This window comes from Choloepus didactylus, chromosome 5, assembly GCF_015220235.1.
Source record: "Choloepus didactylus isolate mChoDid1 chromosome 5, mChoDid1.pri, whole genome shotgun sequence".
NCBI classification, from domain to species: domain Eukaryota; kingdom Metazoa; phylum Chordata; class Mammalia; order Pilosa; family Megalonychidae; genus Choloepus; species Choloepus didactylus.
The window spans coordinates 93,702,476-93,715,732 of record NC_051311.1 but is presented as its reverse complement, the minus strand read 5'-3'; the positions used below and the strand labels follow the sequence as shown (position 1 = coordinate 93,715,732).

At 38.3% G+C, this 13,257-nt stretch overlaps 1 protein-coding gene across 1 annotated transcript in view; it reads left to right on the top strand.

The window, feature by feature from the left end:
• The window catches only part of MAGI2 (membrane associated guanylate kinase, WW and PDZ domain containing 2), a 1,506,415-nt gene that overhangs the window by 1,297,333 nt on the left and 195,825 nt on the right, over window positions 1–13,257 (top strand). The window contains 1 exon segment of the mRNA XM_037836511.1: window positions 5,528–5,559. Within this exon segment, the coding sequence (XP_037692439.1) occupies window positions 5,528–5,559 (32 nt within the window).

Below are 13,257 nucleotides of genomic sequence, written 5' to 3'. Positions count from 1 at the left end.
AAACTTTTTGGTATAGTGCTCAGGGCACTACCCACAGTACGTATTCTGGGCTCACGGTTTCTTAGCCCAGGTCAGTTTCATTAACAAAAATTGCCCTTTTACTACTGACTTCGGTAGCTTAAAAAATTATCTAAAGGAACTGCAGGTTTTAACCTATCTAATGAATTTTAATCAGAAATACATGAATCAGTGATAAAAAAGTGAATAAAATTGAGCTAGTTTTAATGGAAATTAGCTCATTACCCTACTGACTTACATTTACTGAAGACTGAAGTTTTTGATAGAAAGCTTAGTTCTAGTTGTCAGGCTGTGGGAAATGGGAGGGTCTTTAAATTAAAGATTAACTTTATTAGTAGTATTTTTCTCACTCAAATTAGCCCTACCTGAAGATTCTAAAAACCCCAGGGCTTTTATTTTCCCCCTTTGGGAAAAATCTAAAATATTATTTCCTCTATGGGGAGAGATTTTCAATCCATGAAATGTTTTCAGAAATGTAGTGGGAACATGAATTTCCTTTATTGTTTACAATTCTTTATAAGAAAGGATAACTTAGAGGTGAAGAGGTCTGAGGGAGGTCTCCAACTGAGCTTCAGGTCCTCCAGCAGGATGTCACAGGGACCGTGAGAAAAAAAAACAAAAACTTTTTTGCTTTCTTTTTTTCGCTCATACTCATGCGGTATGTACACACTTTTGTTCTCACTTTTCTCCTTTTTCTCTCTCTTTCTTCTTTTTTAAGCAAAGCAAAACAGAGCTTTTAATAGCCCATGGCATGGCAATGCACAGTGAAACAAGTATTTATTTCGAAGTAGTCCCTACTCCTTTTCAGTTGCTTAAAGAAAGAAAGGAGAAACAGAAAGTGTTTCCCCAGTATCTCTGTCATACCTAGTAACTACAAAATCCCCTATAAAATATGTGAAACTGCAGTGATAATCTTCAAAACTGGAATCATATATTTTAGCAGGTATTTTAGTTGAAGGGGAAACTATTTTGCAAATGGGAGCTCAATATGTCAACTGGGATTTACAAGCATATTGAAATTCTGCTGGGGAACATTCCTGGAAATATTGGGTAGTTTTGCTCTGGCATTATTCCAAATTGAAGATATCATGATGAGGATGCTCTTCAAGTTGCTCTTCATTGCATTTTCATCCCATATTTGAATTGGGGTGATTTTAAGAACGCTCATCATCTTGTCACCCTGTGAAAATAAATAATAGAACCACTCACCAAACCACTCATAAGTGCACACCAGAAAGGGGCTCTCCCTTCAGAGCTACTGTAAATATATATTGATGTTCTTTCATAAATTGAACACTTTGATGCTTATTTCGTAGTCAAATAATGACATAGTCATTATGTAGTCATTATCCTGTGTCAGGAGAAGTAGGTTCTGAAAAGAGCCCCTCTGTGAACCATCTTCCCGGGGAAAAGGCAATGAGTCCACCAGTCATCAAGCAATTTGCAAATGGTCCTATGTGGCACAGACATTGGCCACAGGTTCTGCATACCATGAGGTGAGAACTGAGCAAAGGCTACTGAAGAACAGGCAACCAACAGAATCCAATGATTTGTGTAATAAGTCTACTGTTCTAAGGAAATCTCCAAAGCAAAATTCCTGACCATAAAGCATTGGAGGGTGTGGGGAAAAAAGGACATTAAGCGTTTTCTGTTTTCTCACTGAATTGAACAGCTATTACCCACAGTAGTCTTTACTATTGTGTAAGCTTACTTTTAAATGGTTACCAAGGACATAGGTAAATGGTTCCCTATATAGTAGTGTCAGATTTAGCAAATAAAAAAGCAAGACACCCATTTAAATGTGAATTTTAGATAAACACCAATTGTTTTTAGTACAAGTATGCCGCATGCAGTATGTGGGACACACTTACACTAAAAAATTATTCATTATCTATCTGAAACTCAAATTTACCTAAGCATACTCTGTTTTATTTGGCAACCCTATCCCTATAGTTCATTTAAAATTTTGTTTGGTTGACATGTAGAGTTTAATTTAAATTTTAATATGAAGTTAGCTAATGATGTCGCCTTTTCTCTGGCATATGTTTCTGTTTTTCTGTCCATCCCACTGTGCTTTTCAGTGCAGAATTCCAAATATATTTTAGTTTTATATCTGCTTCCAAAACAAGTCATATTAGAGATCTAATTCATTTTTGTGCTTTATATTAGACGCATCTAAATTTCTTACTAGACACATCTAAATTTTTCCATTTCTCTTATTTTTTATTTTATGTGTATACCCATGTTTCATTTATCTTACAGTTATCTTTCAATTATCATTTAATTGTATTTGAAGTCCTTTACCATTGTTGTCTTAAGGGTCAGGATTAAGTAAATATGTTTGCATGTGTATACACACAAATGCCCACCAAGTTGCTAAGGAAAAAAGTCAATAAATGATCACTATGGAAAACATGGGTCCAGTCCTTTCAATAATTTTAATTCCACAGGAGAATTATAATATATCACTTTATGTAGAAGAAGGGGGAATAGAGGCTAGAAGTAAACTAAAGTACAGAAGTAAGGGTTTCACAATAATATCAAAGAGAAAGCTCTTTTGCTATGAACTTGATGTTGTAAAGATGACTACTTTGGCTCTGAAAGGCTTAGGAAAAACTTGTCTATATCACTGTTCCTGTTTTCCTGTGAAGATGAGTGGAGAGTAGCCCCAAAATGAATAGTCTTACTCCCAGGGTTGTAAATCTCCCTGGCAATGCAGAATATGACTCCCGGGGATGAATCTGAACCCAGCATTGTGGGACTGAGAGTATCTTCTTGACCAAAAGGGGGATGCAAAATGAGACAAAATAGTTTCAGTGGCTGAGAGATTCCAAATGGAGTCGAGAGGTCACTCTGGCGGACATTCTTATGCACTATATAGATAACACCTCTTAGGCTTTAATGTATTGGAATAGCTAGAAGTAAATACCTGAAACTACCAAACTCCAACCCAGCAGTCTGGACTCCTGAAGACAATTATATATTAATGTAGATTACAAGGGGTGACAGTGTGATTGTGAAGACCTTGTGGATCACACCCCCTTTATCTAGTGTATGGATGAGTAGAAAAATGGGGATAAAAACTAAAGGACAAATGGGGTGGGATGGGGGGATGATTTGGGTGTTCTTTTTTCACTTTTATATTTTATACTTGTTCTGGTTCTTTCTGATGTAAGGAAAATGTTCAGAGATAGATTGTGGTGATGAACGCATAACTATGTTATCATACTGTGGACAGTGGATTGTATACCATGGATGACTGTATGGTGTGTGAATGTATTTCAATAAAACTGAATTTAATAAGAATAAAAAAATGAATAGTCTTAAAGAATACAATCACATAAGATATTTATTTTTAAGGAAATATATTCTGATACTACTTATTACTACCTAAAATTACTTACTCTGTAGCAAGCAGCTTCTTTCTGACAATTACTCAGAAAGGGCAACTCTTGGTTCAGAGACCAAAGCACTCAGCAGCCTAACTCATCATTAGAAATGTTCCAGAAATGACCATAATGGGAGCAGTAAAGGAGTCTTGGGTCATGCTGGTGTTCTGAGGTCAGACCAAATGAAGCAGTTTTTAAAGAGCGAGGAGCCAAAGTGCCTATTGTGAAAGGTAGCCAAATTAAGCAGTGCTCTTTCCATGTCTGTCCTTGGCCAAACAAACTCCCTCTTACACCAATTTGGTGTAAGACTGGTGAGAGGTCAGCTGATTATGCATTTTCTGTGGAGGAATAATCATCTTTTAAGATAATGTCCCATGTGGAGATGAGAGCTCCATGATAGCAGGAACCATTTTCAAATCATCTCTATCAGTGTCTTAAGAAATTCCCAGCACCTATCAAATGTAAAACAGAGAATACTCAAAATCTGTCTGGCACTCCAGAAAGAAGGTGACAACACAAAGAAAGTAAAGGAACTACTTGAATATTTTGACATTGTGAGAATGTATAAATGACATCTTTTCTCAAAAGAATTGTTACTGGCAATTCTGTTGAACAGTAAATAAATTTTATCCTTTAATGATCATAATGGTTAACTGGCAAACAGGTTTGAAAAAATTTCACTTTTTAACTTGGGGTCAAATTGTTTTCATTGGCATTTTATAAAATCAATAAAGAAGATAAATGTATATATAATTTTTACCATCACCTATTTCCAAAAAGGATGTGATTAAATCCTTCTAGTTAAGTTATATTTAAACTATACGTTGAACAGTATTGTTTTCATTGGTTGGAAAGTGGAATAAGAATGTATGAGAGACAAAGAGAGCCAATTCTACCAAGTTCCTTAGGTAAGATGTTTATTACACTTGCACATTAAATTTAACGTGGGATCCAAGGAAAACTGAGAAACATGGTGGATTACATAGTTTCACTCTTTTCATAAAATGAGTCATCAGTTCTTCACAACAGTGCATTGAAGTGCAATTAGTATTTACCTATAAATGGATTTTAATTTTCAACTATTCCTATTTTGGACAAGTCCCAGTTTTAAAGGTGGTAAACATAGTTTGTGGCATGTTCTCAGTATTTTGTTTTTCTGGGCATTATATTAGCACAAGACATTACCTAACATCAACATAAGCCAAAACTGATGAAAGAGGGAAGATATCATATGAAAAGGAAATAATTTTGTTTTGTACCCTTCATTATGCTTTGGCTTGCTAAGGCCAGTATATGGCAGTGCTTTCATCTTTTTACTTGTTTTTAAGCTTCTTACTGCTTTTTTAAAAAATGATTCCATATGATAAAAAATGAAAGAAAAAAGAAAAAGGAAATGACTCTATCCCTTTGCTTTAATTACTGTAGTAGTCATTTGAATTGCAACAGGTCTTTCCAATCATCATACCATTTGTGATAATAGAACTCAAAAAGTTGAAAAACAACATGGCTTTGATGATATATGATTCAATTAACGAACATTTTGAGCTTGTTCTTCATGGAAAACATTGGGCTAACTCTGGAGAAGATCTAGAGAAGATCTCAGTGGGGCAACAGTCACAAAAAGTTTTAATAGAATGTGTTGCGTAATACAGGTAAACACATTATTTTTAAATTAAGGAATAATGAAGGCCTGTTGATTGATTTTTAACTATATAAAGCAGGTACATAAAGCTGTATTACTTCTTGTATTAAGCAAAGGTATTTGCTTTGTAAAATCTGAATTTCTATGTGTACTCTCTCTCCAACCAGGGGCTGTGCAACAGAAGTCCTTAAGGAATGCTCTGTCTTAGGCCTTGTAAAGCAGCTGTTTGCTGTATAGTCCCTCCCCTCTCCGTGCCTTAGAATTCTCAGTTCCAAATAAGGAAATGTTCTTAGAATCATTGATATAATTCCAACGAAATTATTTTAATTCTTTGAAGAAAACTGTGCAGCCAGGCAGAATATCTTTTTGTTATTATTTGCTATTAAATAAAGTGAATTGCAAATATCTTAATATTATGCTACCCATAGTGGTAGTGTGGTATAATTTCAAAGTTCAAATATTGTTTTCTTTATTACAGGTTTCTTTTCTCCATGGAAAACTCCAAAGCCTGTAAGTTTGAATTGTTATGCTTCTTTCTTTATTTCTAATTATTACCACAATCCCATTAAATAAGGGTTGAATTGTGTGACCTAAAAGTTCCTTCTACCTGTAAAATTCTGTGAAGTCAAAAGTATAAATTCTCTGTGTCCCTGCCTAATTCCAAATTTCCACAAATACAAGAACAGCTCATCTACTTTTTCCTAGAAAGACAATTCTGCTGTTCTTTTTAGGTACTTACAAAATGAACATGAATACTATATGGCATGATCCACTGAACATACTTAAGGAAGCTTTTGTTTTTTCCCATCAGTTATAGTCTTTATAACATGGAATTTTTTTAAAAAAAACAATGCAAATTAATATAGCCTATGCAAATTAAATCTGATCCACAAGAAATTTAGATTTATAAATATTTATATTTTTATGTAGACATAAATATATTTGTATGTATGTGTATATATGTATGCATGCATACATATGTACATGTATATGTATATATTCCCCCAAAGCCTGACACTCACTCAACCACTCAGAATGGTGCTTCTGGATCGTCTTTAGATACTGGTATTCTCTGCCATCACCTAACCTTTCTGAGCCTAGTTTCCCTCATAATTCATCCTGAAATTTTGATGCAGTTGTAGGAAGCCGATGAATTTTAACAATATTTTTGTGAAGCTAGGGTAGCCAAGTTGGCTTAGCAGTTTTACAGATGATCCTTCCCACCCATTAGATTGAAACTAGTAATTGCCAAGAGCTGAGACTGGTTTTCCGGGATTCCATTTTATGGAGTGTTAGGATGTCTAAATAAATGTCTAAAACCCCTGAACTGAAGATAATTGTGGCAAAGTCATTCAAGTTGAAAAAAAATCTCTTGGAACCATGTCTTCTGCCTCCTTCTTTTCTTTACTCTCATATTAAGCAGTTCAGATGAAAGTGGTGCTTGGTCCGGTCAGTGAGCAGGGAGGGAGTTCTTGGGTTCATTTTATTCTTCTATTTCTTTTACCGAGAGAGAATATTTAGCAGCTTGGATTTCTCATTTTAGAAAAGGAGTTAATATAATTTTACATACTTTTCAGGTACAGTAACTGGCAAATTTAAATTATATGCCCTGAAAATGGTTTGAAGACATGTGAAAATGAAATATTTGGGGGCCCATAAATTCCTGAGCTCCAGGTCTCTCTCAGCAGAGATGAGGAAACAGTTGCTGTCAGAGCCACAGAACACTCTCACCAAGATTGTCCTCGCTTAGGATTCGGCTCATTTGGTCCACAAAGAATCTCAGATGGGAAAACCAGTCTTGTTTGGCCTTAGTAAACCACTTAGTGATGCATGTGGTTTTGAAAAGAGGTATATTAAAATGTTAAAAACAGTTCATTTTAAATTGAAATTTGTGTTATCTTGATCAAAACCTAGGTAGTTCCTTTCTTGTCATCACCAAACTTGAATCTGTGCTCTGTGGTTATACACATTTTTAACTAATTTAACAAGGAAACTTGCAACCTCATCATGGTGCTACAATTATGCAATCTAGTGATTTCCTTATATGTACCACATTGACACAAATTAAGCCATTTGGCATAATTACAGCATTTGCTGTCATTATAGTAATTACATCCATAGTCAATAATTCCAAAAAAGGTTTTATAGAACTCAATTTACAATTAATCCAGAACCCATGCCTTCGTACAAAAACTAAGGCTTCAGTTTCCAGGTCCTAGGCTGAGTGACGATAGAAGGAGGTCAATTTAATGTCCTTCACATATCTACCCAGAAACTCTCTAGGCTAAGGACAATAGTGAGAGGCAGTACGGTATAGACTGCAGTCCCTGAAAGCATGCCGCCTGGGTTCAAATTTTACTTCTCCTTACAAGCTGTGTGAACTAGCAGCTTAAGGTCTCAGTGGCTCAAATTTCACATCTGTAAAATGAGGATAATAATACCCTTCTCATATGGTTATTGTGAGGATTCAGTGGGTTAATTAATCTATGTCAGGTGCTTAGAACAGTGCCTGAACATGTTAAGAAAATAAAATAAAAATATAAACTGCTATCACTATAGGAAACGGACTTTCCATACATAAACCCTTAAAAACCATTCTATGGCATGAACATAGTTTACTAAACCATCAACTTAAGCATAAATATATAAATGTATGCCTACAGTATATGGATTTATACATGCTTTTCTCTGAAGAGGTTTGATGACACCCTTTGTCAGGATTAGGAAATGTTATCCTGGATGAGCTCTGGATTTTCTATCTTCCTCCTGGTCCTATATCATTCCCTGACCCTCTTCTGTCCAACTAATCCACATCCTAAACCCATCCATGTCAAGCTAGTCACTTCCTATTTAGCAAGTAATTCATTAATTGCAGTGCGTTTTAATTCTTTCTGTCTGGAAGGTATCCCCTTTTATTCTTTAAGTACAGTATCAAGCCAAATGCCTTCATTTCCCAATTCTGCACTGAAATACTGAGGAGGTAGGTTTAGACAACTTCTGCTTTTGTAGGAAGAAAACAGTTTCAGACAGAGTATTTTGTGGGGGGAGAAAAGGTCCTGCCTTATCCAGAAGCCCTTTATCCCATGTCCACCTTGGTATCTGATGCTGGGATTTAAAAAATTACCACAGCAATTATTGTTTTTTTTCTGGTTTACTGTTGGTGCCACTGTTGTGGTCTGTTGTCCATTCTGTCCACTACAATTTCAGTGACTGCTAGACATCGGTTCATTGACCAAGGCCAGTAGAGATAAAAGGCTTCTCCTGGATATGGAAGACAGCATTGCTTCCCTTTTTCCTTAATCTAGTGAGGTGTTTATAAATATTATAAATATTTGCCTGGATATGGACACCACTAGGACTGAGCAGGAGAGGCCCAATCAGAAGCCTTGTTGTGAGATAAAAGCCTGGCAGTTAACACAAACACTAGACCAGCAATAAATCAAGGCCAGGAAGCTAGTAGGTGGAGCAAGTGAGGTCCATGGAGCCAGGCACAGGGACAGAATGAGAATCTAAGAGTTTCGTGATGGTAGAGAGGAACAAGTTAACACGGGGTGTCCCACTTAGAAAGTAAAAGCCCAGAGACCAAGTTGTGTAAGAAAGTAGGGAGAGGTCAACAGAGTGCACCCTTTGGAAGGTTCAATCTTGTCAGCACACCAGCCCTAGTGAGCAGGATATGAGCTTCAATCCCAGGACAGGTGGTTTTCTCCATGGACTTCTGGGTCAGAGCAGAACAGTAACTCAATTTTTGCAGGGTAGGACTGTGAGTCTACTTTTGCAGTAACTTTCATGGACTCAGTGATTTTCTGCTCTATAGTCTTCTAAGAAATCCTGACAGAGTGACTCAAGGGTTGATGAATGTCACAGCAAGAAGTTGTGAATGCTTTACTAAGCATGAACTGGACTCTTGACTAATTCCCCAATCACTGTGCTACAGAAATTGTAGAATTTGTCAGTCTGCCACAGAAACTTTCCCAAACAGTGCCTACAGCATTATTTGTTCTGTAGTTTTAAGATTGTTTTCCAGAAATACTAATATTTCACCCAAAGCATGCTTGCTCCAATGACCGTACATGAATAATACATATACCAGGCAGACATAGTGGGTATCAGATAACCCTCAGTGGAAGATGGGAAAAGAAATAGACATTTGCTGGAGCTGTATGAAAACAAGTAGGATACTACAGCTACTCAGACCGTACTTCTAATGTATTTACTTTTTAGAATTTAATAGCTTATGTTTGAAAACAAAAGAGGGAAATTCACAACAAGAATGCATCTACATGGTTCCTAAAGTCAGCAAAAGTGAAACATTAAAAAAAAAAAAAATGATATGTTCTTTAACTAGAAATCAAATGTGGGTCTTCTATTTTATAACAAAGTCACCCAGAATGGAAGGCCAAAGGAACCCAGAATGGCTACTGATAACAAAATTTTTGCTGTCGAATGGATTATAAAATGCATTTTTAAAGAATTTTACTAAATCGGAGCAAAAGTCACACTAAGCATAAAATTAATTAAAAATCTAACCAAATATACCAATATCTCCCCCCAGTATATTACTATGCAAACAAGCATGGTTGTTACAGTTACAGGTTGGTTCTGACCCAGGACCTCAAACAAATCACTCACCCTTACTGCACTTCTAGAGATTATGTTTAGTATGAGGGAATTGAACTATTCTAGGGGTTTTCCATCCTTGTTAGCCATAAAAACTTTGTTCAAATGAAAGCTTGAGCAGTAGTCTATTATAGAAAACAAAGTAAAATGAAGGCAGTCTTATTGAGAGAAAGGTCAGGTGATCCATTCTTTGTCCAGTTTGCTGACCCTAACTGAATACTTGCCACAGTCCTGGGTAGGGTTAAGAGGGAGGGCACAGGGATCTCTAGTGTTACATAGAGCACAGTGTGAAAAACACTGGAGTATAGGTACCTCATATCCCTTCCAGCTTTAAAATATCTCTGATTGATAGTTTAGAGCTGGAGTCAGAGCACTGGACAATGTGAAAAGAAAAGCAGGACTGTGCAGTAGGGATCAGAAAGCTATAATCCTGCCAAGCTCAAAATATTGCATATCAAAACTGGTTTTAAAAAGCACATGACCATATTTTATTCATGATTTGATTCATTCATTACATTAACATTTTCTGAGTATCCACTATGTGCTGGTGACACAACGATGAGAAAGATGCAGCCCTGTCCCCAGTATGATCTGTTTGCAGAACTTAGGTAGATGCATAATTTCATTTAGGCCTGATGGGTGCTGGGATGTGGTAGGTAGAGGGATCACCCAGGAGGAATATGTAACCAGACCAGAGGTGGTCAGCAAAGGCCTTCTTGGAGAGGAGACATCTAATCTGAATCTAGCAGCCAGGGAAAATGAGGATGGGAGACTGTATTAGTTAGGGTTCTCTAGGGAAACAGAATCAAGAGATATCTACAAATAAAAGATTTTATAAAAGTGTCTCATGCAACTGTGGGTATGTACGAGTCCGAATTCTGTAGGGCAGGCAGCAAACTGGCAAATACAATGAAGATGTTTGATGAACTCCTCAGGCAGTGAACTGGCAACTTCGATGAATGTGTTTGATGAACTCCTCAGGAACAAACTGGCAACTTCAAAGAACTCCTCAGGACATGATTTGGTGATTAGCCAAAAAGGAGTGAAGGTCCTCTCTCTGTCTCAATTAAAAGTCTTCAATTGATTGGATTAAATCCAGCTGATGGAATTCTCTCATTATGGAAGACACGCCCTTCATTGATGGAATCAGTCACAGCTGCAGCCAACTGACTGATGATTTAAGAAACCAGCCTTCTAGTTTATTAGCCAGTCAGGAATGTCCTTGCAGTAATGGTTAGGCCAGTGCTTGCTTGACCAGACACCTGGACACCATCACCTGGCCAAGTTGACACATGAACCTAACCATCACAGTCCACCCCTGGTCAACTTGGCAGTTATACACATCACCTTAAACCATACTTTAACTCTAAGTAGAAAACAGTAACAGACATATATCTCACCTAACAATACTCCGCTGTCCTGCGTACAACCAGAAATGCACTAAATCTCTCCAGAATACAGTGCAAGTCCTTGGGTGACATTAACTCTTAAAACTGATTTCTTTTAACTTAAATACTGCATATGATAAGGGGATAGGATAGAGAAGAAAACAAAGATATTTGCTTTACAGACAAATACAAACATACTCATAACAAAACAAGGAGGAACTATTCATGCCATCATAGTCCTTGTTTCTGTAACTGGTCATATGGTCTTATGACTATTTATCATATTTATCACTACCTTCTTCCACTACCCATTCCATGTTCCCTTTACCCTCAGCAAACACTTCAGCTGGCCGTGGTTCTTTGCCTTCTGCGGTGACCCAAACCTTCATTCCTGAAGCTTCTTGGCCATTTGTAATCCTGCCTGGATTGGGTTGTTGCACTTTTCCATTGACTTTAATCACAGGGCATGGTAGTACTAAGAGACACCCTAGGGGATCTCCTGTATTCCAGGAAATCTCTTCTTTACATCCATTGTGCAGTTGCAGTGCTATTTCCCCTTGATAGTCAGGATTAATCACCCCAGCCAGTACAATAATCCCCTTCCTTGCCTGTTGATTCAGAGGCATCAGAAGCCCAAAGTGGCCAGGTGTCAGTCTTAACATCCAGTTCAATGGAATTATTGTTGTGTTTCCTGATGGAAGCACTCCTCCTTTTGGAACTAAGACTTCTAAACCAGCAGAGCTTAAGCTTGCAGGGACAGGGAGAAAAATTTTTCCTAGTGGATCACTAGGAGTGATAGTGAGTGGTGCCACTCCTGTTTCCACCCCTTGATTCCTGGACCCATGAATCCTGGCTATGGGATAAATAGCACCATAGAGTGGAAGCTGATTCAGAGCACACACAGCCTCCTGGAGAACACTGCCCCAACCCTGAAAGGTGTTGCCACCTAGTTGGCACTGTAATTGAGTCTTCAACAGGCCATTCCACCATTCCGTCAACCTAGCTGCCTCTGGATGATGGGGAACATGGTAAGACCAGAGAATTCCATGAGCATGTGCCCATTCCCTCACTTCATTTGCTGTGAAGTGGGTTCCTTGGTCAGAAGCAATGCTGTGTGGAATACCATGATGGTGGATAAGGCATTCTGTAAGTCCATGGATGGCAGTTTTGGCAGAAGCATTGCGTGCAGGGAAGGCAAACCCATATCTGGAGTATTCCAGTGAGAACAAATTGCTGCCTCTTCCATGATGGAAGTGATCCAATGTAATCAACCTGCCACCAGGTAGGAGGCTGATCACCTCAGGGAATGCTGCTGTATTCGGGACTGAGTGTGGGTCTCTGCTGCTGGTAGATTGGGCACTCAGCAGTGGCTGTGGCCAGGTTAGCCTTGGTGAGTGGAAGTCCATGTTGCTGAGCCCATGGATAACCTCCATCCCTATCACCATGACCACTTTGTTCATGAGCCCATTGGGCTATGACAGAAGTGGCTGGGAAAAGAGGCTGATTGGTATCCACCAAACAGGTCAACTTATCCACTTGATTATTAAAATCTTCTTCTGCTGAAGTCACCCTCTGGTGAGCAATCACATGGGACAAAAATACCTTCATGTTTTTTGCCCACTCAGAAAGGTCTATCCACATACCTCTCCCCCAGACTTCTTTGTCACCAATTTTCCAATCATGTTCCTTCCTAGTCCCTCACCATCCAGCCAAACCATTAGCAACAGCCCATGAATCAGTATATAAATGCACCTCTGGCCAGTTCTCCTTCCAAGCAAAGTGAACAACCAGGTGCACTGCTTGAAGTTCCGCCCACTGGGAGGATTTCCCCTCACCACTGTCCTTCAGGGGCATCCCAGAAGGGGGTTGCAGTGCTGCAGCTGTCCAATTTCGGGTGGTGCCTGAAGCTTTCTCTTGCTCAGTCAACTGATTGTAAAGAACTCCCCAAGATGCCATATCTGTGGGCTAGGAAAGAGAAGGTAAGGTGGTAGGTGTAGGGACTACAGGCATTTGGGCCACTTCTTCATGTAACTTACTTGTGCCTTCAGGACCCACTGGAACTCTATCTCATATATACCATTTCTATTTTATGATGGAGTACTGCTGTGCATGCCCAACTTTATGGCTTGGCGGATCGGACAACACCCAGTTCATGATAGGTAACTCAGGTCTCATGGTAACTTGGTGGCCCATGGTTAAGTGT